At 55.7% G+C, this 23471-nt stretch overlaps 1 protein-coding gene across 25 annotated transcripts in view; it reads right to left on the bottom strand.

Annotated features, from left to right (window-relative positions):
* The window catches only part of DNM1 (dynamin 1), a 50214-nt gene extending 27553 nt beyond the window's left edge, over positions 1-22661 (bottom strand). For 9 of the 25 annotated variants that reach the window (XM_025261744.3, XR_006543644.2, XR_006543639.2 and 6 more), the window contains exons 1-10: positions 22382-22659; positions 8273-8346; positions 7916-8065; positions 7376-7579; positions 6985-7083; positions 6719-6879; positions 5639-5781; positions 5367-5502; positions 5103-5170; positions 2088-2226 (exon numbers count right to left, since the gene is read on the bottom strand). In XM_025261744.3, coding sequence (XP_025117529.1) covers positions 2088-2226; positions 5103-5170; positions 5367-5502; positions 5639-5781; positions 6719-6879; positions 6985-7083; positions 7376-7579; positions 7916-8065; positions 8273-8346; positions 22382-22542 — 1335 coding nt within the window. In that variant the 5' untranslated portion in view covers positions 22543-22659. Of the gene's footprint in view, positions 1-2087; positions 2227-3839; positions 3979-5102; positions 5171-5366; positions 5503-5638; positions 5782-6718; positions 6880-6984; positions 7084-7375; positions 7580-7915; positions 8066-8272; positions 8347-22381 lie in introns of all 25 variants that reach the window. The other 16 variants (XM_025261743.3, XM_044926408.2, XM_044926409.2 and 13 more) reach the window with 9 other exon arrangements.
* Positions 22662-23471: the final 810 nt, after the last annotated feature.

Below are 23471 nucleotides of genomic sequence, written 5' to 3'. Positions count from 1 at the left end.
CTTTTTGGAGGGCAAATCTTGCAGAAGTTACCAAAAGTGTGAATGCTTACATCCATTGCTAGCTAGTTCTATACTAGAAATTTGCTATAAAGAAACAACAGGATAAATGTGCAAATACATTTATAAAGCTATTCACTGCAGAACTGTTTGTAAAACGAAAAACAAAAAATTGAGACAACCTAAGTGTCTGTCAATAGGATACTGAATATGTAAATCATGTCATATTTCTACATTGGAATACAGTACAGTTGTTCAAGGGCATAGTCTTTATGTAGCTACTGCAAGGATTTCAGTTCATACTATTCAGTAAAAAAGAAGAGCCCATGGATCAGTGTGGTCAGTGTGATCTCTTTGGTTAAAACTGGTGAATATGTGTAATTAGTTAAGGAAGGAGTGCTGCCAGTAGTTATCTCTAGGGTTGTGGGGTTATAGGGACTTTTGCATTCTCTGTGCAGTTTGAATATTTTGGTAACAGTCATGTATGATCAGAATGAAACCAATATTGCTAATCTCATTCTTTTTAAAGGACCATGTTGTGGCAGCCTGGATGCGAGGGGACTTTATATATGTAGTTTATACGTGTATGGCTGAGTTGCTGTGCTGCACACCTGAAAGTCTTGCAACACTGTGAATTGGCTATACTCCAATATAAAAGTAAACAGTTGAAAGAATAAATAAACTAGTTAAGTCTAAATAAATAAAAGAGGAGTGTATTTTACAGAAAATGTATGAAAGTCTCAGTGTGGTTCTCTTGAAAGGGAGGGTTGTTGCCTCCTTTTTATTCTTAGGGGTTTTCCATATTTTCTCTATTTGAGAATGTATCACTTTCACTAGGAAAAACCAAAATTAAAAAAAAATTAGATATTGTCTTGTTTCGTAAGGAGATTTGAGGCAGCTTGAAATAAATGCACGGGACTTCCCTGGTGGTCTAACGGTTAAGACTCCATGCCTCCATGGCAGGGGGCTTCGGTTGGATCCCTGTTTGGGGAACTAAGATCTCACATGCATGGTGCAGCCAAAAATTAAAAAAAAAACTCAGTATTTTTTAGTTTAACAAAAGTTAAGATCATATTGCTTAGTAGTCATGATGTTGTGGGACCATGATTTAGATATCAAGATATCATGATATCTCTACAATAGAGAATCCAGCTCAGATTTGATTCCACCTGGATCAGGCACTGAGTGGACACTAATTTGCTTAATCCATTCCCATCTGGCACAAAAGTGAGCAAAAGTGAGACAGGACTGTGAAAGGGGTGCACAGGACTAATTGTGTACGAGCCACAAAAACTGTTATACCTTACTTGAGACATGAAGTTAAGGCAAAAATTCCCCCACCTCCCAGCATAGGAGCTTTCTCAAATACAAGCAAGGCTGGACTCATGCAGGCCTCTGGGAAGGACTGCTTTAGATGATCTGGTGAAAAATCCCCCAAATGCCCTGAAGTAGACAAACAGGAAAAAGGCATCTGAAAGGTCAGAGACTACTCAAAAGAGGCTGACCCTGGCAAACGTGTATGGATTGCAGTCAAGGGAGTAATCCAATATGCTTTTAGGCAAATTAGTGTTGAAGGACTGGGATGGCTCCCCTGGCCCAGGAGGCCCTGATCCAAGACCTCTTCCCCTGGTCTCCGTAAATCTGAATCCCATTCTGCTGTTCTTTTCTGAGATTCGGTTTTGTCATCTGTAAAATGGGGATAAGACTATCCACTGCTTGGGGTTGTTCGAAGGATGAGGTCAGATAACAAGGGCAGGCACTTAGCCTAGTGCTTAGCACACAGTAGGTGCTCAATAAACAGCATCCAGCTCCTTATTATCATTGTTGTCAAAGGGACCACTGAGGGTGCTTGGGTGAGAGCAGTCTGCTAGGCAGAGGTGGGGACCTGAAGGAATTATGAGGACTGTAGACCCAGGGTTAGAAGCTGGCACCGGATCTCAGAGCCAGGAGCCACCCGGGCTGGCCTGGGTCCACCTGAGTGGCTGAGAGGTCGCCAGGCTTGCTCAGCAGCTGGTTGCGGCCCACCACAGGAGGCCCTGGCCGTGAGGAAGCCATGGCCAGGCCCAGCCCCTCCCAGGCGGCCATCATACCTTTTCGCTACACTTTCTGATGGTGGCCGTGAGCTCACTGACTACCATATCCACACACTTGATACTGGGCTCTTTAAGCTTCTGCACCTGCTTTTTCACTGTGGCTTCAAAAGCGAGGTCAGGTGTGAAGAGGCCCGTCCTGCACCCGGGAGGAGGAGCGGGGACAGGATGGGGTGCAGCCAGGGGTGGGAGGGCGAGGAGAAGGAGGGGAGTGAAGGCCAAGCGGAGCCAGGGTGCGGGGCGGAGGATGGCAGGGGCACGAGGGAAGAGAGAGAGAGACACCAACACAGAGAAAGAGAGAGAGGAGAGAAGACAATGTGAGCGCTGGGCCTGGCCCTCCTTTTACCACCCAGACTGGCACCTCCCGGGTGTTGCCAAGCGCCACCCCCCCACCCCAGGGCTCTGAGGGCATGGGAGGGGTCTGAGGGACCAAGCCCTGGCCCCATCCAAGGGCCCTTACTGAGTTCATATTCTTTCTCAGGGCTTGGCTCCGTGACTCTTCAGCTACCCTGAAGCTTGCCCCCTCTCTCTTTTCCAGCGCCGTCTTTGTCACAGCCCGGGGTCCTGCTGAGGAGCTGACCCAGGCCCGGACTCCACTCACCTCCATTCTGGTCAATGCTAGGTTTCCGTTATTTGCTTCGTCCCGCCTCCAAAGCCCAGCACCATTCCCTATTTGCCAAGGTCGTGGCAGCCCGCCGCCCAGGCGGTGCACTGCACAACCCCAGGGGGCGCCATTTACATAGACTATGGGGTAGAGGACGCCTCCCAGAGTTGCTGTGTAGATGCCTAGTCTCCATTCTCTATTTCCTGCTCTACTCCAGCCCTTCCCTTTCTCCTCAAGGGGCATCCTGTGCCTCTCCTCCAGTGGAGTCTGGAGAAGCTCAGTTTGGAAAGACAGAGAGAGAAGAGGAAAGACAGAAAAGAGTGAAGATGGTGATAGAGAGGGGCCAGGACAGCTGTGGGGAGGGGAGAGGAAGGGAGGCTGGGGGGTGGAGTCCAAAGCCTTGGCTCGGAGTTACAGCTCTGCCACCTCTGAGCTCACATGACCTTGGGCAAGTCACTTGATCTCCCGAGCCTCAGTCTTCCTGCTGTGAAATGGGTACCATTTTCCCTGCCCTGCCCTGCCCTGCCCTCCTTGAGTGGTTCTGTGAGGCAGATGGAGGAGGATTCTGTCCCTGGAAGGCTGGATGTGGATGGAAGGGACAGGGAAGATCCTGAGTGAGGGTCCTCAGTGAGGGTCCTGAGTGAGAGTGGGGGTGAGATGGGGAAGATGAAGGACGGTAGGGAGTTGGGGTACCTGCTTGACCTGGGTCCTCTGGATCCCTCTGGCTGTCCAGGCCCCTTGGGCGGCACCCAAGAAGGTCCTGTACCTCTTCTGTCTCCAGGGCCAAGACTTCCCTGAGACCCCTCCCTGGAGACCCCAAAGATGACCCCACCTCTGGGAGCAGGAAGGGGACTGAGTCCCTTCTTCTCCCTGAGCTGGGGGAGCTCTTGGTGGGCTCTCGGAGCAAATAACCACTACCATATCTGTCTTTCCAATGTCTAATCCCTTGGTTCCCCCAGCCTGGGGACCAGGGCTGGTTGAAGCCCCCTCAGAGAGTCCTGCTCTCCTGGACTGCGGTGGCCTGCCTCCCCCGCCCCGCTGAGGTCTGTACATGCTACTAGGGGGCAGTGGGGTGGGGTGGGGAAGGAGCGCCTGGCAGCAGAGCAGGGCGGGGCAGAGGTGGGAGGGGCTGGCCGGGCGCCAGTTACCTTCTTGGTGCACTGTCTAACGGTGCTGATTAGCTCCGAGATAACCATGTCCACACACTTGAGACAAGGTTCTCGGATCTTCTTCACCTGCTTTTTCACAATGGTCTCAAAGGCCATGTCTGGGGTAAAGAGCCCGGTTCTGAATGCCCGGAGCAGGAGAAGGGCACAGTGTCACAGGCCAGCTCCTGCCAGGAGTACCAGGCCACAGCCGCATCCCGCCCCCTGAGCTCTGCCCTCGGGATCCTCCCACTACCCGTCTCTGGGCTTCAGTGTTCCCATCTGTAAAATGGGCAGGAGGGACTCTAATGAAGGTCTTTCAATTGACGCTTTTCAGGGTAAGACGAGGTTTGCTTATAGTTGGTGCATATGTCCTGCTTTGTCTTCAGATTCTGTTCCTACAAAAGGTTCTGGGGCTAGAAATGGTTTGAAAACTGCTGAACTGGGTTGTCTCTGAGAGCCTTACTGGGAAGAAAGCATTTTATTTTAAGACTAGGAGAGAGATTTTTTTTTTGCTGTGCTTTAGCCAATGCAGTCTGTAAATTCATGCCAAACCTTGGAATGGAACCTGCATGAAAGCAGCGACATTTTGGTCTGGTTCACTGCCTAGGCACATAGTGGGTGTTTTAAATTTTCTTGTTGAAGGACCAGTTTAGCTCTGGATCCCTGGAGCAGAGGCTAAGATTTTAAGGACCGGTCTATTTCCCAGTCTTCCTTCCTGCTCCATTGGCCTTGGTGTTGGCTGGAAGGAGTGAAGTGGGGCGGAATGGGGCCAACTTTGGGCTAACAGGATCATGGGAGGGTCTGGAGGGTTGAGAGGCCTCATTCCATCACAAAAGGTTCACAGACCAACACATGGTAGCCTATCTCAGGCCCTACCCATTGGTTTGGGCAACTTTGTGCTGGAGACGACTGATGGGAGCTGTCTCACCTTGGGGATGGGCAGGGGACCCAAGCCCAGAGGGTGCTTCCCCTGCCACCTGTACCTTGGGCTGTACCCAACTAGTCTAGCCGCCAAGCCTTGTACCCAGGAACAGGCAAAGGCAGGCAGCAGGCGGCAGGTATTGGGGTAGCCCGGGTCTCCTATCCAGTGCCCCTCGCCAGAGCCTGTCCAAGTTGGAAGCCGGAAAGTCAGGGTTGAGGAGACTGAGCACTAGGGCTCTTCATCCTTCCCGAGGGGAGCTCACTCCATCACTCCCTCTACCTCTGCGCTAGACCCTTTCTGCCTTCCAGGGTTCGGCTTCCCTCCCCAGTCCCCATACGTGCCTAATGCCATGGATATTCTTGATGGCATAGCTGATCTCTCTTCGGAGTTCCTTCTCGTCAAACTCCATCTGTGTAGGAGACCAAGAGATGGCTGGTCAGCGCCTCTGTTGGTACTTGGGAGGTCAGGACAGGCTCCACCCCACTCCCAGGACTGGCACCAGGGCCTCTAGTGAAGTCAGCCAACATACGTGTGAGAGAGTTCTAGGTAGGTGAGTGGGTGGGAGGGAGGTGAACCCTCCTGCCCCAGGGTAGGGGGCTGCCTACCTTGACCAACTCGAAAGGGAAGCGCTCATGGAAGATCCGGTTGATGCGGGCGCCCCCCGACAGTTCATAGGTGTCAATCTGGTCCCCTGAGCCTTCGATGCGCTTCTCAAAGTCTACAGCAAACTGCTGGACCATCCTGGGGAGAGAGTGGTGTCACCTGAGGGGGCAGCAGCAACCCAGTGCAGGGAGCCCAGGGAGAGACCTGGTGGTGCTGAGAGGCTGCGGGAGGGGCAGCTCCTCAGTGGGGAGCCAGGGGTTGGGGAGGGCCTCACTGCAGCAGAGCCTTGGTCTTCCGTGCTGGGTCATCAGGGCGGAAGTTTTTGTACTCCTCCACCTCCTTCTCGATGGACAGCAGCTGGCTCTGGAGTTTGTTTCGCAGCCCTGGCAGCGTGTCCCGGATGTGGTTTGTCAGTTGCTGAGGGTAGGGGTGAGGAAAGCATGAAGACCATGGTCACTGAGACCCAGAAAGCCCACAGGACCAGGCAGGGACCAGGATGTCTGGGGTCCGTGTGGACGTGGTGAGGTGCAGAGCCACAGCCCTGCCCACCACTGCCCTGCCCACTGGAATGAAGGTTGCCTGGCACACAGTAGGTGCTCACAGAGGTGTTTTAATTGAACTAATGAGTCAATAATGCCATATTTAATAGAAGCCAGAAATTTAGATTTTTATTGGAAATCACCTGGTTTTGATTAATTCAATAGTGTTAGACACCACAAGAACCAGATGAAATAAATCAGGGGCAGTGATGACTGGAAGACTGCCCCCTTGTGCCCTCTAGGTTTAAGGCCTCCCTTAAGGTAATTCTCAAGTTCTGGGACTCTGGTTAGGTCACCCCACACAGTATCTCCCTGAAATGCACAATGACTGTAAGAAATGGATCTTATCACGATTTTACAGATGTAGAAATAGAAGCTCAGAGAGCTGGAAAGTCTTGGTGGATGAGGCGAAGCTGAGATTGGAAGCAAGGTGTATGGCCTCCAGGGACCCCAACTTTGCCCCATGTCACACTGCCTCCCTACTGTCAACACACACACACACACCCCTCAGTGATTCTGGAAGCCCCATTCCAGGCAGAGAAATATCCAAGGAGTCCCCTGGGATCACCTGTCCCCAGATCAGCCTCTCCCCATTTCAGAAGGTACCAAGGTCTTCAGCCAAGTATGCTCCAGTCCTAGCCCCTAAGCCCAAGCCCTTGTCAATGACACCCTCCTTCCTGGCCCCAGACAGGGAAGGGGCAACGAAGCTCGGGTGCTACCTCGCTGTGGGACAGTGGGCAACCCTCCCAAAATACACTTCAATGACTCTGTTCTCAGGCTGGTTTCCCAGACTTCATCCTGGCCTGAGCCCCTACCTGGTTGAGGACCTTCTGCAGGTAGGGCGTGCCCATGCGGTCAGCCAAGTGGCGGTAGGAAGGGTGGGAGAGGAAGAACTTGCGTTCAGCAGCCAAGGCAGCTGTGATATCTTTCTTACCATCGATGTCCTTCTGGCTTCGGTTCACGACTCCAATGTAGCCTGTGGGTGGGGTGGAGGTCAAGGGGCATTCAGCCTTGCAGGGAGTGAGGGGCTGGAGGTGAAAGGGAAGGGTTATCATGTGGGTCAGGGGCATGGCCTACCTACCTCTGCGCAGCGGGAGCAGCTTGTTTTCCAAAACATCGCGGGCATCTGTGCCCTCATCCATCAGGTCCAGCTTAGTGATGACCCCGATGGTGCGCTGACCTGGGTGGGGAGGATGTGGCAGGAGAGGACTGTCTACACCTGCACTCGCCCTCATACAGAAGACCCCAGACACTCCCGATCCCACCACACTCCCTCTATCTCCCAGCCCTCTCCCTCCTTCACTCACTGCCTGCCTGTGCCCCGCCCCCCATTCATTCTCCACGGTGGCCCAAACGACTTTTAAGGCATAAATATGATCCCACTGCTATTCGCTTAGACCCTCCAGTGGCTCCCCCTTACCCTGTGAATAGACCCCCGGGGCCCTGCGTGTCGGCCGCCTGCGGGAACCTACCCTGGGGGTCCACCTCCTTGGCGACCTTGAGGGCATCAGAGTTGGCCAGGTCGGAGTTGGCCGGGGACACGGCCAAGATGAGGCAGTTCTCCTTGGTGACGAACTGCATAAGCATGTCCCGGATCTGGAACTCGATGTCAGGAGGTTGGTCCCCCACCGGGACCTTGGTCATTCCAGGCAAGTCCACTAGGGTCAGGTTCAGCACTGGACAGGGCGGCGAGAGGGCGGGCTCAAGGCGAGGGGCGTGGCCGTAGGCGGGCGGATTAAGGAACAGGGCCGGGCTTAGAGAGGACGTGTTTGGGGGCGTGGCCGTAGGTGGGTGGGGTTAGGGAATCGCGGAGGGCTAAAACGGAGACCCGTTAGAGGCGTGGCCAGAGGTGGGCGGAGCCACGGCTCGGTGGGGGCCCAGAATATGACCCGCGGAGGAGTGAAGCCCTTGAGGCGTCAGATAAGGGGCGGGGCCAAGGAGACGGTTTCCCAAGGGGCGGGACTCGGCGAGGGAGCTGAGAGGCCGGGGGCGGGGCCAGGGTCAGATCTCACCGTGCGGCGAGTAGACGCGGAGGTTGATGGGCACTGGAGAGATTCCCTTGTTAGTGCCGGTCACCCGGTCGGTCTCAGCCTCAATCTCCAGGCGCACCTCTTCGAAGTCAGTGAATTTCTTCCCCTTGCAGTGCAGAAACTCGGCATATTCTGCCCCAGAAGGAGCCGGGCGCGGGGGAGAAAGCATCATAACCAAAGCTTATCTGGGTCTCATCTCCCACTGGGAAAAGACCCCCCCACACACACACACACAACACTGCCTTCTTCCTCCCCCGACAACAAGGCCTCCTCTCCGTTAGGCATTTTTATCCCTGCTGTTCAGATGAGGAATGAGGTCCAAAGAGGGGAAGCCCATACCTGTAGTAGCATTGACCAGCTGCAGGACCAGGGGGCGTCGCGTGACAATGCCAGATCCTCGGGGCAAGAAGTCCCTGCAGTGAATTGGGGGTGAGAGGAGAGTCAAGGTCTGAGGAGGCTCCCTGTGTCCCAGGGACGCCTGTCCTGCCACCGGGGGCCTCAAAGCTCCCCAGAAGTGCCTCACCACACCTGAGCCCAAGGGATTCATGAAGGGGAGAGGGCAGCTGAGAAAGGTGGAAAAGACCACCCTCAAGTCCTCTGGGTCACAGAATTTGTGAGTGTGAACTGACCCTCAGACCTCTCTCAGTCTGCCCTGTGTTGGTTCTGAGCCAACAGGAAGTCCCTGCCCCAACTCAGTCACTGCCATTCAACTCAGGAGAAACTGAGGCATGAGGTGCCCCACCCCAATGCCCAAATGTCCGGTGGCCACAGAGTGGGTGCCAAGGAAACGGAGCTGCACTTTGTCCCCTCCTTTCCGCTGTGGGGAAAGGCAGCATCTCACTTCCCCTTTCCTGGCCCCATCTGGCTGGGGTTGAGGATGAGGGGAAGGAGGAACAGGAAAAGGAAAACAAGGAAAAGGACTCATGCTTCTTAAGTGCCTACCGCATGCCAGGCTCTTTGTGGGCAATATTTCATGGACTCTACACAATAGCCTCACTAGGAAGACAGTATTATTATCCCCATTTTACAGATGAGGAAACTGAGGCTCAGAGATATTCATGTTGCCCAGCCCGTATCTACTAGACCCTGCAGTAGATCTGTTTGACCCTCTGGTGAAGGCTTTCTGCCCATCATCTCCCAGCAGACCCAGCTCCCTTTGAATGACTGGACTGAGGGGGTCCCAAAGTCACTTCCTGCCTGTAGACCTGATTTCTATTCCTCAGACATCTGCTATGTCAATTTCAGCCTCAGCAGTCCTTCTGGCTAACTCTTCAGGGTGCCACTTCTCTCTGTCCTGTCAGCTCTTTTCATCACTCCACCTGTCCACCCACAGCCCCACCCAAGCCAGCACAAGGGTGATGGTGGAGGCTTCTTCAGGGATCAGGCTACTGGGATTAGAAACACGGGATTGCCAGGATTCAGGAAAGAGGGGAGCTGAGGGGCCACAGAGATCTCCTTCATGGTGAGGCACATGAAGGCCCAGGGAGGGGAAAGGATACACTCAAGATACTATAGGGCTGGGACAGAGCCAGAACAGAAACCTGGATGCCCTACCCCGAGCCCAGAGCCTGATCTGGACTCACAAAGCTTTCTGTGCCTCAGGTTAAGGGCAGAGTGTCCCCGGAACAACAGAATCCGCCCAGGCTTCTGGGTTCAAGGCCTCATCTGGGGGCCCTGGGGAGGGCTCTTTCATTCTCTGTCCTCACCCTGCCCCACCTCTGGGGAGAGCAGAGACTAATGAGGAGGAGTCAGCCACTTTGTGGGGAAGGAGCATGATAAATCCTGCATTTATCCATCATTTCTAGGTGCCAGGCAAATGCTTTTCATTTGCGCAAGACTGTGAGGTTCAGAAGGGCAGGGCTCACACTTTTCCATTACAAGAGGTGCTTAATAAATGGCACTGAGGGAGCGCGGGTTTAGTTCCTTGTCAGGGAACAAAGAGCTCATGTGCCGTGTGGCATGGCCAGAAAATTACATTAAAAAAATGGGCACTGAGACTTCCCTGGTGGTACAGTGGATAAGAAGCCATCTATCAATGCAGGCAGGAGATACAGGTTTGATCTCTGGTCAGGGAAGATTCCACAGGCCATAGAGCAACTAAGCCAGTGCGCCACAACTACTGAAGCCTGTGTGTCTAGAGCCCGTGCTCTGCAACAAGGGAAGCCACCGCAGTGAGAAGCCTGGGCGCTGCTACGAAGAGTAGGCCCTGATCACTGCAGCTAGAGAAAGCCCGCGGGCAGCAGTGAAAACCCAATGGAACCAAAAATAAATAATAAAAGCGAACTGAATTCCCAAGTCCTCAAAAAGTGCTCTCATATGGAGAAGATAACTTTACGGATGAGGTAACCAAGGCCTCAGAGAGGTGAAATGACTCATTCAAAGTCACCCAGTCAGGAATGGCAGAGCCGGGGAATCAAACCCGCTGCTGTCGGACCCCAGAGCCTGGAAACTTTCCCATCAAACTGCTGCCCTCTAAACCTGAGGAGCCAGACTTGGCTTTTTATGTAATTCAATTAAATTCAGTGTAGAACATATTTGGGAGCAGCTGCTCTGTGCCAGGCCCTGTGCTGGGCCCGGGGGATAGGAGGTGATGAGTCAGACGGTTCCCACCCCAAGGCACTCACAGCGTGGTGGGAGAGACAGACAAGTAAACAGATAATGTGATGCAGTGTGACATGTGCTGGAATGGAGGTGCACCAGGCAGCACAGAGGGGGAGGTGGTTAACTTGGGGGGGAGGGACTTCCTGTCTCTGTCTTTACCCCTTACTCGTTGACTTCTTTGAAAGGGTGACCCTCTAGTACTTGGGACCCGCCCCCCCAGGACTGGAGAGATAGGGCATCTCGGCTCACAGAGGCTGGGGAGGATATGGGGACCTGGGGTCTACCTTCTTCCCCACCTTCTCCTCACCCAGCAATACCATGGCAACAGTGGTTGCCATGGAAACTGCAGGCGAGGCTGGAAAGGATGGGACTCCCCACAAAGAGCCCCTCCCCAGGCAGAGACAGGAACCTTCCCTGGAGCTCTAGCCTGAGAGCACCACCCCCCTCACCCCCTTCCTGCACAGATGGACCCACTTGGCCCTGGCAGGCCTGAGGGGTGGAGGTCACATAGAGGGTGTGGGGAACCCAGAGCCCAGCTGGAGGGGTGATCAGGGGTCTGGGCCAGCCTGCTCCGAGTTGCTGCCTCCCAGGGCTACTTAAAGGACAAGCAGCTTATGGGAAGCAGAGATTAGAGCACAGAGCATGTGTGGGAGCAGTGCCTACTCAGACCCAGATTTCCCAGGCCGGGGTGGGGATGGGTGCCCAGGTGGCGAGGGGCCCCATCTTGGCCCTGGCCCAGGCTCTCAGAATTCCCTGGGTGGCTTGTTCAAATGCACGTTCCTCAGACAGGCTGGGTTAGAATCTTCAGGGTTGGGGGGCGCAGGGGAGGGGAGGAGGGCATCTGGATTCTAAACACAATCCCCATGTTCCCATCAAGTTTAAGGCTCCTGGCTCGGTGACGAGAAACCAGCGCCAGGCAGAGGCCCTGGGTTCGAGTCTTGACTTGGCCATTCCCCAGCCTGGTGCCCCTGGGCCAGTTGCTTCACCCTCAGGACCTCAGAGTCCTCAGTTGTAAACCACATGATCTAAAAGAGGCATCATATATGACCACACGTGGCTGCACAATGATTCCTAGAGCCTTAGCCCATGCCTGGAACACAGTGGGCACTCAGCAGCTGGAGGGGGCTGCCAAGGAGAGCCTCCTGTCCTCAGCCCCCTTCCTTTGGAGAATCCTCCCAAAATTCAGCAAGGAATCCAAGATCCTGAAGAACCGTCTGCCTCACCTCCTCCAGGCACTGAATTGGATCTCAGGATCCTGACCACATAATGTTGGCTGGAAACGATGGACCGCAAGGAAGAGGAGTTTTCAGAGAACATCTCATTCCCTGTCATTGTCCAGGGGGTGGGATGGAGGCCCAGAGACGGGCAGGGAGCTGTGAGGCCGCACAGCAATGGAAGGGATGGGCTGGGATGGGCCCAGGACCCAGAAGCCTGCTTCTCAGCTAGGCTCATGCCTGGACAGGCAGTGATGAGCACAGCTGTTCCCACATCCAGACCCAGTGCCTCACTGGCCGCTGGATTCTCATGCTGGGCACAGGATTCTCATGCTGGGCACAGGATGGGCTATCGTAGGGGCTCAGGCAACCCTGGAAGGAGCAAGCATGGCTGAGCAACTCCACAGCTTCCTCCTTTCACCTGGACAGACTGCCCCATACCCTCAGTTAAAGTGCCTCCTGGGGACTTCCCTGGTGGTCCAGTGGTAGGGGGCCTGGGTTCGATCCTTAATCAGGGAACTAGATCCCACATGCCGCAACTAAACGATGACCCCCTTGTGCTGCAACTGAGACCTGGTGCAGAAAAATAAATAAATATTAAAAAAATAAGAAGGTGTCCCCTGACGCCTTCGCACTGGAGATTCGGGCCTGATCTGGTCTCCCGCCAGAGCCACCTCTGCACCTCCCACCCAGCTCCTGGTTTGCCCAAGAGAGGACAGAACAGGTGCTCAGAGAAAAGTGTGCCAGGCCCACCAGCCTCGACTGACGTGTGGGAGGGGTGGATGGGGACATGCCAGCTCCTCCCACTCATTTTGGACAGATGGTGGTTTCCTGGGGAGGCCTTGCCTTGCCATCTGCAGAAGTACCTTCAAACCTGAAGCACAGGGAGGATGAAATAAACACATCTCACCACCTCCAGGCACCACATACGGCCTATCTGAACTGGCATTGTCGCCCCAGAGAGGCCTGGAGGAATTATACCCAGAGCTGCCACTCCTAGTCTGACAACTGCCCTGGGGCCCTGGTTCCCAAGTCCTGCTGAGCTCAAATACCACCAGAAAGTAGCATGCTTGGGCTGGCGTGTGCCCAGCGGCGGTCATCCTTGTAAGTCTCGTTTCCTGGACTCTGATGTCAGACAGGCCCGGCATTGGATGTCTGAGCTGTGTGACTATGGATAAATCATCAGACATCTCTGAATCTCAGTTTCCTTATCAGTAAAATGGGTTTCTGCGAGGCCTATATAACTTAATGTCTGTACTCAGGCATGGTAGCAATGATGAGAAATAAAACTTGTTGAGGGAGCTGAGCACACAGCCTGAGTTCCCAGGACGATAGGTTTCCTGGGGGCTGGCCAGAAGAGTGGGTGGAGGCCAGAATATTTCCAGCCCACTCTTGCCTTGGAAGTGGAAGGGAAGGGGCCCAGCAGACTGTGAGGTGCCCTCTGAAGCAGGAAGCCAGGGTGGAGGCCAGGGAGTGGGTGGGCCAAGAAATACAGTGGGGAGGAGGTGAGACTGCCCCCAGGCAACAAGTCCCTCTCTGTTCCTGCCGCCCCAGGAGGCTCTGGGCTGGCCCATGTCACACAGCCCATGAATTTTCAGCTGAGGTTTGAAGATTTCAGGGCAGCCCTGGCCTTAACTTCCCCTGGTATTCTAATGTCCTGAGAGCAGGGCCTGGGTTGGCCCTATTTACCATGGTATTCCCAGCACCCAGCTCGGAGCCTGGCACGGAGCAGGCGCTCGGGACACCCTTGTCGGCCGAAAGAATGATTGGAAGGAGTTCCTCCATTTTTCCCATCACCGCCCTCGTTGTACAGATGTGGAAACTGAGGCACAAGAAAGAGGGTCGTCCAGCTCACAATGCGAGTTGGTGACAGGGTATGACTGGTGCCCTGGGCCCTGGATTCCAAGCCTGGCACTCTCCCCACAACAACCATTCTTCAATATTAAAGAAAACATGCCGTCTTGCTTTTCACCTTATCCTTCCATCCCTCCTACCATTCTTCTTTGCCTCTTTCCTTCCTCCCTCCCTGTCTTCCTCCCCACTCCCTCCCTTTCTTTCAAGTGTTGATGACTTTATACTTTCAAAACGGAAACGATTTCTTCTGCCCCTGCTTTAAAAAAATCATATGCTCTCTCATTAAATATTTTTTCGGAAAATACATAAGATGTTGAAAAAATAAAAAGCCACCATCACCCCCAACACCTGGGCCTCAGCATTGTAAATGTTTTTATCACTTATAAGAACAGTCAAGGCAAACCCTGATGGATTGTTGATTGCTGGCCAAGGATGCTTCCGGGGGCTCTGAAATCTGCATCATCACGAGGTTTCTTTCGGGGGTGATGGAAGTGGTCTAAAATTGGATTGTGATGATGGTTGCACAAATATGCTAAAAATCGTTGAAGTGTGCACTAAAGATGGGCGAATCTTACAGCATGTAAATTCTACCTTAATAAAGTTGTTGAAGAAACCTGCAGCCTCTTGATTGATGCTCAAACAGCCGTTTGAGGTTGGCGTGGCCAGTTTTCCCAACTTGAAGGGGAATAAACAGGCTCAGAGAGACAAAGTCAGGTGCCCCTCATGGATCCGGGCTCTGAGCCACACTTGGGTAGCAGCTCTGTCTGTCTAACAGTTCAGCGTGGACTTTTCCCAAGTCGCTCAATATGGAGTTACTTTCGGATCCTCATTTCTTTCATTTATTTCGCTGTGCTGGGTCTTTGTTGCAGCATGCAAACTCTTAGTTGTGGCATGTGGGATATAGTCCCCTGACCAGGGATCAAACCCGAGTCCCCTGCATTGGGAGCACAGAGTCTTAGCCACTGGACCACCAGGGAAGTCCCTGGCTTGTTATTTCTTATCACAAACAGCCTGAGGTGAAGGATCTCAGCTCCACTAAATTATCTCCCTGCTCTGAACCTCAGTTTCCCACATCCGTGAAGTGGGACACAATCCAGCAGCTCCCTCCTATGGCCAATGAGGGGATGCCTCGAGACCCTGACTGTAGAAGGATCTAACTAGCAGACTGCCCATTGGTGCTGCCATGAGTCGCCTGAGTGCCCATCCTGGGCTTGGTGCCTACGTGTGCCAGGGAGCACTGCATTCACCTGCTGAGATGTTTCTCCCCTTCTGGGCTGGTGGCCTCGTTTCCCTGTGCTAAGATTGGGGACAAAAGAGTGGCACAGTGATAAACAGGTAAAACGTTCATAATAACCTTGGTTGGATCTCCTCTGCCAGGAGCTCTCAGCCCAAGGTCAAGGGCCTCTTTCTTCCTCTGTGGTCCCTCATTCTGGGAGAAAACTGAGTCCTGCCCCACATGCCAAGGTCACGGGCTCGAGGGTGGTCAGGGAAGGCATTCTAGAGGAGGTGTTGGCTGATGTGAGATCTGGAGGTTGAGCCAGTGAAGGAAGAAGACAGAAGTGGGGTGAGGCACCTTCCTGGCAGAGAGAATAGGAGAGTGAGGGAGAGGGATAGCCCATTTCCCCATGAGCTGTAAGATACTTAGGTGGCCCCCGGAGGGGAAGCCCAGCTGGGTACGGCCAGCCTCAGGGGCCCAGCTCAGGAGATAAGGCCCTGCTTGGAGGGCAGGGAGCTAAGAAGGGCTTCAAGCAGAGGCATCGGATTGGGAAGCCCTAGAAAGTTCCGAGCTGCCCGATGGAGAATAAAAAGAGAGGAGTCTGTCCTGGGTGTTGGGTAGGACAAAGGTGATGATGGCCCAGGTACAGAAGGGATGGACTCGGGCAGAACCCACAGGGTCTGTAGACTGCATTGGATGGGGAGGATGCGAGAGGAGCTGGGAGCCGACCCCGGGGCCTCCGGCTGGGGCACTGGGAGGGCAACAGAGGATGAGATGGTTGGATGGCATCACCGATTCAACGGACATGAGCTTGGGCAAACTCTGGGAGATGGTGAGGGACAGGGAGGCCTGATGTGCTGTGGTCTGTGGGCTCGCAAAGAGTCAGACACGACTTGGTGACTGAACAACAACATAGGAATTCCAAGTTGCTAGAGCTGACTGCTGCCAACGGTTGGTACTCCTTAGCCAGAGTTCAGTCCAGGAAGGGGGCAAGAGTGCCCGAGAGACAACCAGGAGAGCAGAGGAGGAGAAGCCAAGGTGTATGGAGAGGCAGGCATGGGGGTTGGGGTGAAGAGGGTGGACATTCACATGGAGACAGAAGACCCGTGCTGGTTCCCGTCCTGCCTCCGATGCACCGCTCTGTGACTTCAGGCAGGTCCCTTACCCTCTCTGTGCCATTTCACCACTTGAAACTGGGGATGATGCTCCTCCTACTAAGAGGTTGCTGGTTCCAAGAGGACGATAAGCAGCACTGCCTTTGGACCTGGGGGCTCGGGGCCCTGACCTTGGGCCCCATCCTTGCTGGGATCCCTGGCCTCACCTTCCCACGAAGCAAGGGGTTCCCAGGGACGGAGGGAAGGTGCCCAGCTGGAGCCTGTGCACCCCTCCTCGTTGTTGTTGTTTCGGTTGCTCAGTCAAGCCTGACTCTTTGCGACCCCATGGGCTGTGGCCCGCCAGGCTCTCTGTCTATGGGATTTCCCAGGCAAGAATGCTGGAGTGGGCTGCCATTTCCTCCTTCAGGGGATCTTCCTGACCCAGGGATCAAACCCGGATCTCCTGCACTGGCAGGTGGATTCTCTGCCGCTGAGCCACCAGGGAGGCTCCTGTGCAGCCCTCCTAGGCCACACTTAAGTGCCCTGGAACTTCCTCTCAGTCTCAAGTGTACCTCTAGGTTCTTTCCCACCTGCGGGCTGCCCTCAGTGTGAGGAGGCAACCTCGAGGCTAAGGCTGATGGAGCTGGAAGATGAGGGCAGCCCGGGGAGTCCCTACCCCGTCTCAGAACTGAGGAGTCTGAAATTGTAAATTCCACACCATCCTGCCAGGTTGTTTTGAAGGTGTGTTTGTCAAGGTGGGAGGGCAGAACACACTGTAGTTAGCAATTCCTTAGCTTGATTTATAACTGGAATATTTAGACATACGGCACATGGACTCCACTTCTGCCTCCCGTTCCAGGCCTGGTAACGCCGCATCAGTGACTGGCAGCCTCTGCTCCCACCTGACCCCTCCGCATTGGCGGGCCTGTGTCCTCTCCCTGTTTCTGACCCTCCGACCCCAGCCAAGGCCAGGGAAACTCGATTCTCCTGATGCCGGGATCAGATGCTGTCTGCCAGAGTCACCTTTCATTCCCAGTTCCTTGGGGCCACTGGGTGGGGCAGGGGGTTGGAGAAGACGTCCTCTGGCAGGGATGGGCACACAGGTCTGGCTGAGGGCATATGCCAGGAGCATGCTCTGGGCAGGGAGGGGCACAGCATCATGGACTCTCTGGGTCGGGGTGTCTGAAGGGCCCAAAGCGCCTCCCAGACCAGCCTGATCTCACTGCGATCTCTGCTCCTCACTGCCCTTCTCTCCTCCGGGTTCCACCTCTGGCCTTTCCTCAGGGGGGACCCTGCTCCTGGAGTGGTTCACTCCTTTGCCTGACCAAGTCCTATTTTCGCTCAGGCACAGACCTAACTGCTCAGATGCCTTCTCTGTCCCCCTGACGACTCCTGCTCCCTACAACATCAGGCTCCTGGTACCCTTCTTCAAACCCACAACATAAGAGCTCTTTGTGTAATGCAGCCTCTGTCTGTCCCACTCAGCTGTGAGTCCCCGAGAACAGGGATGGGTCTGGCTTGTTCACAGCTCTATCCTCAGGGCCTGGCGCACTGCAAATGCCAAGGAGATGTCAGCTCCCTCCACCCCTCTACTTGCGATGTCTCAATTATGTCCTAATCCTCTTTGGCCTCAGTCTCTGAATCTGGGAAATGGGATGTAGCCTGAAGTGTTCAGAGGAACAGACAGATCCTAGTAGTGGAGAATGGTCTGTCCCCCATGGCAGGGGCTGGGGCTGACCAAGAGAAGGGCTCTCAGAGGCCAGAGACTGGCACAAGGTCTGTGCTGGGACCAGAATGCAGAGACGGGGGATTGGCAGGAGGCAGGGGGCCTGAGCAAAAGGCTTCCCAGCTGGCTCAGGGGTAAAAAATCTGCCTGCCAACACAGGAGCCATAGGAGATGCCGGTTCGATCCCCGGGTTGGGAAGATGCCCTGGAGAAGGAAATGGCAACCCACTCCAGTATTCTTGCCTGGGAAATCCCATAGACAGAGGAGCCTGGCAGGCTGCTGTCAGTCCATGGGGTTGCAAAGAGTTAGACACGACTCAGTGACTGACCAACAACTCAGTAAGCCTGAGCTGGGGTAGGCAGAGTCAGCAGAGGAAACCAAAACCCTATCCCCCAGGCTACCCTTTGGGCTCTGGGCAGAGGCTCACTCACCAGGCTCCCTGCCCCACCTGCATCCTTGCCTCTCCTCCCAGCTGAGATCTATGCCCAGGCAGGAACAGAATGGGCACGTCCTCTGGGCCAGACCCGACCCTGAGTGCTTCATGGCCATGATGTCAACACTCGCCACAGTCCCGTGATGGAGGTGCTATTATTATCCCCATTTTACAGATGAGGAAATAGCAGCTGGGCAGGGTTTAAAAAACATGCCCAAGTTTGCCCAGAGTGTAAGTACCAGAGCTAAGCTGCAAACCCAGGTCTGATTCCAGAGCCTGAGCACTCAGCCCCTCTGCCACACCCCTGCTGGCCCTGGCCTGCCCGGGGGGCCAAACAGGAGGGAAGATGGGCAGTGCCCGACAGTCAGCATGCCTGGGCCTCCGAGTGAGTGAGGCCAGGGGTGCCGGAGCCTGGAAGCCTGTCCCAGGACACCTGACTTGGTGCCAGATGGGTATAGTGGGGAGGGGGCACGCAGCTGGGGGCAGATGAAGGGAAACCTGGGGCCCCAGACATCTGCTCACAAAGTGCTGGGGTGTCCAGGGGCCCACGCACACTCCACTGTCTGCGCTCACCACCGAGATGATCTCATCTACACTCACGACTTGACATCCCATCTCTTCCAAATTTATATTTCCAGCCCGCCTTCCCTCTGAGCTTCCGACTTGCCTCACCACACTGCCCACCTGACATCTCAGACTCAATGAGTTCAAAACCAAACTCCTGATCTTATCCCCCGACCCCTAGCCTGCTCCTCCCAGACTCCGTTAATGGTACCAATGCCCACCGGGGTCGAGGTGCTAAAGTCATCCTGGATTCTTCTTTCCTCACCTTCTACATCTCATCCCCCAGCAGGTTTTGTGGGACCATCCTCCAAAATACATCCTGAACTCCACCGTTCTCCCCTTCTCTCTGCTAACGCCCTGGTCCAGCCCCCCTTTGCCCAGCGCAGCAGCCTCTGCTCCTGTTTTCTGTCCCCCTTCCCAAGTCACACACTTGCTGGAAGCAGCTCAAGTCATTCCACTACTTAAGAGCTTCTGATAATAATGAAAACAAACGTAGCTCCTCAGCTTAATCTGAGGCCCCTGTCTACCTCTCCCATGCTGTGTTCACCTTGCTCACCAAACACCAGCCACAGCGCTTCCTTTCTGTTCTTCAAAGATACCAAATTCGTTACTGCCCCAGGGCTTTTGCATGTGCTGTTCCGTCAGCCTAGAATGTTTCTCCCCAAATAGTCACATGACTTCTTGTCCCTCAGTTCTCATCTCCGACGCCACGGATTCCCAGACACCTTCTCTGACCTCCCTGTGGAAAGTGGCCCTTTTCACTCCTAGTGTTGACTATGGCCCCCAGTTTTCTTCACGTACATCTGCTGGATGGCTGAACGAATCAACCTCAGTCTTCCTTTCTGTAAAAGGGAGACAAAGAAAAAGCATAGACCCAGAGCAGCCCTGCCAGGGTCCTGGGCAGCTGCCTGGGCCACCGCCACTGCAGAGATTACAACAGGGCCCTCTTGGGTGCCCGGAAGCCTGGAGCAGCCTCTGCTTCCTCTGATATATTTTCCACTTCCTCTCCATGGGGGGTTGACTCCCGAGAAACCCCAGGAGATAGGGCGGCTGTTACCATGCACACGGGTCTGGGGACCTGGTCCAGGGTGGAGAGGTGGGGATCCATGGCGAGGCAGACTGTGGGGACCCCAGTGAACCTGTGTCCCACTCCAGTCCTGGTCTCCTCACTAGCTTTCATGAGAATCAACTGATGCATTCCCGCGCATGCCACTGCATGCCAGGCCCCTACTCTGCCCCAGACCTGCACCTGGACACCAAGTATCCTCCCGCGGGGCCGCAGTCAAAGGCTATTGGATTGTGGAGGGCAGTGAGAGGGTCCAAGCCTCTGGGGGCAGAGTCTGAATCTCATTTGACCCCTCAACAAGCCAACAGTTGCAGAAGTCAGCTGTGGCTGGCCTGCTGTGCTGTCTACCCCCAGTACCTCTCTCGGCTGGATGGTGGACTCCGAGAGGGCAGCGGCTAGGTCTCCTGGCCCACACAGGCCTCAAACCTAACTGAACGTCGATATCTCCCTTCCACGAGTCTATAAAAGGGGGCTTTTACACTTGTGAACTCTCTGGAGCCCCACACCCATGTCTCAGGAAGGCAGGGCAGCAGCTGGCAGTAGACCCATTCCTCGGATGGGGAAAGTGGGGGCCCATGCACCTGCACGTCCCTGTGTTCAGTGCTGAGTTGGGCTCTTAGAGGTGGTGCAGGCCCCAGATTGGAGCCTGACAGACACGGTCCTTCTTGGCCCTGTGACCTTGGACAGTGCCTCTAACCTCAGCGCCTCAGTTTCCTCCCCTGCAGGGTGGTCATCACAGTAACCGCCTCACGGGGCTCTTGTGACCCGTCCCATATAGCCTGGCAGGGGGCACAGGGGAAGGGCCCAGCAGACGGTGGCTGAGGTCAGCTGCCCTCTGGTGCCCCCTGCCCAGAGCACGCAGCAGGCACAGAGCATGCGTGAGCAGAGAGGGGAAAGGCAGGCCTGTGGTTTGTACCCTGAAAAGTGCAGGATGTCCACGACTGTCATCTAAAGCCTGACGGCCTCAGGGGCTGTATTACCTCCAGGGTCCTCCCACTCCCCTCACTCTGACTGTCAGGCCATAGGGACAGGGACCATCTCTGTGTCTCTTGTCTGCATCTCTGCAGCTCTGGGGGGAGGTGGGGTCACATGAGCAGGAAAGAGGTTCTCTGGAAGCCCTTCCCCGGGAGACAGACGGCGCCCCCCCCTGCTGATCAGATGGGCCCAGCCGCCCCCACAGTGGCTCTCCCACGTCCCACAGATACATGGTTCCGGGCAGTATCCTTCTCTCTCACCCCTGAGGCTAACACTGGGCCTTCCCAGGTCATTTGAGGCGCGGGGACGACCATCCAGTCTAATCGCCCATATTAGAGATGGGGAAACTGAGGCTCAGAGAAGGCAGTGACTCGCTGGAGATTTCACAGCAGAAATGGCTTGGGACCCAGGATGTCTCAGCCCAGAACTGCCATCCCTGGGATGGGGGGAGGAGGAAGCCCTCTCTGCCTGCCTTCCTCTCTGGCACAGGTCATCCGCTTCTTTACCTATGAAGGTCATTGGAAGAAAGCTAGGGTTTCTGAAGGAGGTGAAGAAGGCAGATGACAGAGTGGGGAGGTCAGTGGCAATTCTCTTGCCTCCTCCCTCAGTCTGCCCAGCCCCCCCAACTCCGCCTCCAGCCTCCCCCCTCCCGCCCCCGGGAGAGCGCCGGCCTCTCTCTCCTTCTCAGCCCCCGGAAAGCCCATCTCTGTCTCCCCTTCTTGGGGAGAGCCTGGTGGGTGGTCACGACCCTGCCTGTCTCCCTAAACCCAGGGCTCTTTGTCTTGGTGGTGGCCCCTGACTCCTTGCCACCTGGCCCTCCCGGCGCCTTGTGGGATCCGAGGCAGGAGGGGGATTAGGTCGTGCAAATGGCTCCCCCCACCCCTCCCCGCCAGCCCGCCTCCCTCCCTGTCTTAGTCATCTCTGTACTCCACCGCCTTCTCCCTCCATTCCAATCCCTCTGCCAGGCCACGGGGAGGACGACACTGACAGGCGCCCCCCCCCCCAACTCAGGGGCGGCGGCAGGGCAAGGGGCCGGCGGCTCCGGGAAGGCTCAGAGGCGCTGGCTCCCCCCACCCCTCTTCCTCATCCTGCAGTCGCGCCTCCCCCCTCTTCCGCGCTGCGCACGGATGGCGGCCGCAGCCGCAGAGGTGTGTGTGACGGGGGACACTGTATCTGGTCCCCGATGCTCAAGGGGCCGTGTCCTCTCCCAGGGGCGACGGGAGGGGAGTCCCCCCACCGCAGTCCAGGAATCCCCATGAGAGGAGGGGGAGCTGTCCACAGAGCCTGGGGGCACGGGCCCAGGGGTGCTGCCCGCTTCAGGAGACCCCCCCAGAACCGAGGGGAGTCATGCAGGCCCCTCGGTACCCATGGGGGGTTCGGGGTGGGGGAGCAGCCCTTTGCCCTGGTCTGCTGTCTTCCTAAAGGATGGAGCAGAGGAGGGGGGCGTGAGCCCGCGGCCGCAGGCTTGACGTTTGCGGCCCAGCGTGGGTGAGGGGGGTGGAGGGCGCTGCGCCCCCGAAGGGCTCTCGTCGCGGGGGAGGGCCGCCTCCTCCTTCTGGCTGGAGGTGGGGGCGGCGGGGGGGGGCGCGCTGTCCGCCGTGCAGCGCCAGGGGCTCCGAGGTCCCGGCGCCGTCGGGGCCGGGTCCCGAGATCCCGAGGACCCGGGCGCGAGGAGTCCGCGTTCCAGGGGCGCGCCGCTTCCTACCTGCCTACGAAATTCTCGAGCACCGAGCTCTTGCCGGCGCTCTGGCCGCCCACCACGGCGATCTGCGGCAGGTCGAGGTCCGCGTTCTGGCCGATGGCGGAGAAGGCATCCTGCAGCCGGTTGACCAGCGGGATGAGATCCTCCATGCCACGGTTGCCCATGGCTGCGGCTGGCCCAGCAGGCTGCGATCCGGCCGCCGCTTGGGCTCCCGGCTTCGGCTCCGCGGATGCAGCAGCGCGCTCAGACGCTTTTCTGCGCCGCGGGTCCCCCCGCCCCTCGGGGATCGGAGCGCCGCGCTGCGCCGGGGTGCCGCGAGGGGGCGCCCGCAGCGCCGCGGGTCGGCAGCCGTGCGCAGGCGCCGCCCGTGGCGCTATGGGGACTGTAGTTTTTAACTTCTGCGGCTTTTAGGGGGCGCTCGAGCCGTGTCTGGGGGAGGCACAGATGCTGCACCGCACGTTATCTTTCCTGGAAACGGGCAAGGTCTCCTAGGTGCCCTTAGTACCAGACCCCTTGGAGAGTAGTCGTGGCTGCCTCACTCCCTCTTACAGATGGGGAAACTGAGGCTTGGAGGCACGGCCTCCTCCAAGGTCATAGTCTTCTGACCTTCAGTTTCACACGGCTTCATTACCTTCTACTTTAGGGTGTAACACTAATTTATCTCCTGCAGTTCCCTTCCCGCCTTTGGACCTCAATCTCCCTGTTTCTAGAAGGAAAAGATATAGAGCATTAATTTAACAAATATTTACTGAACACGTACTGTAAGCCATATCCTGTTCTAGGCGTTAGAGATATAGCAGTAAACAAGACAGACCAGGTCTCCACCCTCATAGATCTTACAGTGGAGACAGACAGTAAATGAATAAACAGATAAAGGAAACAGTACAAGTGAAGATAGTGTATACTAATAGTGACGTGAGAAATAAACAGCATATGAAGAGTTCTCTTTAGTCTGGCAGGTTAGGAGGGTTCTCTGTGGAGAACCTGGCTAGCTGCTCCACCTCTGTGGAGGTGACAGTTGAGAAGAGACCTGAATGATGAGAAGCAGCTGCTGCTGCTGCTGCTAAGTCACTTCAGTCGTGTCCGACTCTGT

This window comes from Bubalus bubalis, chromosome 12 (assembly GCF_019923935.1).
Source record: "Bubalus bubalis isolate 160015118507 breed Murrah chromosome 12, NDDB_SH_1, whole genome shotgun sequence".
Taxonomy (NCBI): domain Eukaryota; kingdom Metazoa; phylum Chordata; class Mammalia; order Artiodactyla; family Bovidae; genus Bubalus; species Bubalus bubalis.
This window is presented reverse-complemented; position numbering and strand designations above follow the sequence as displayed.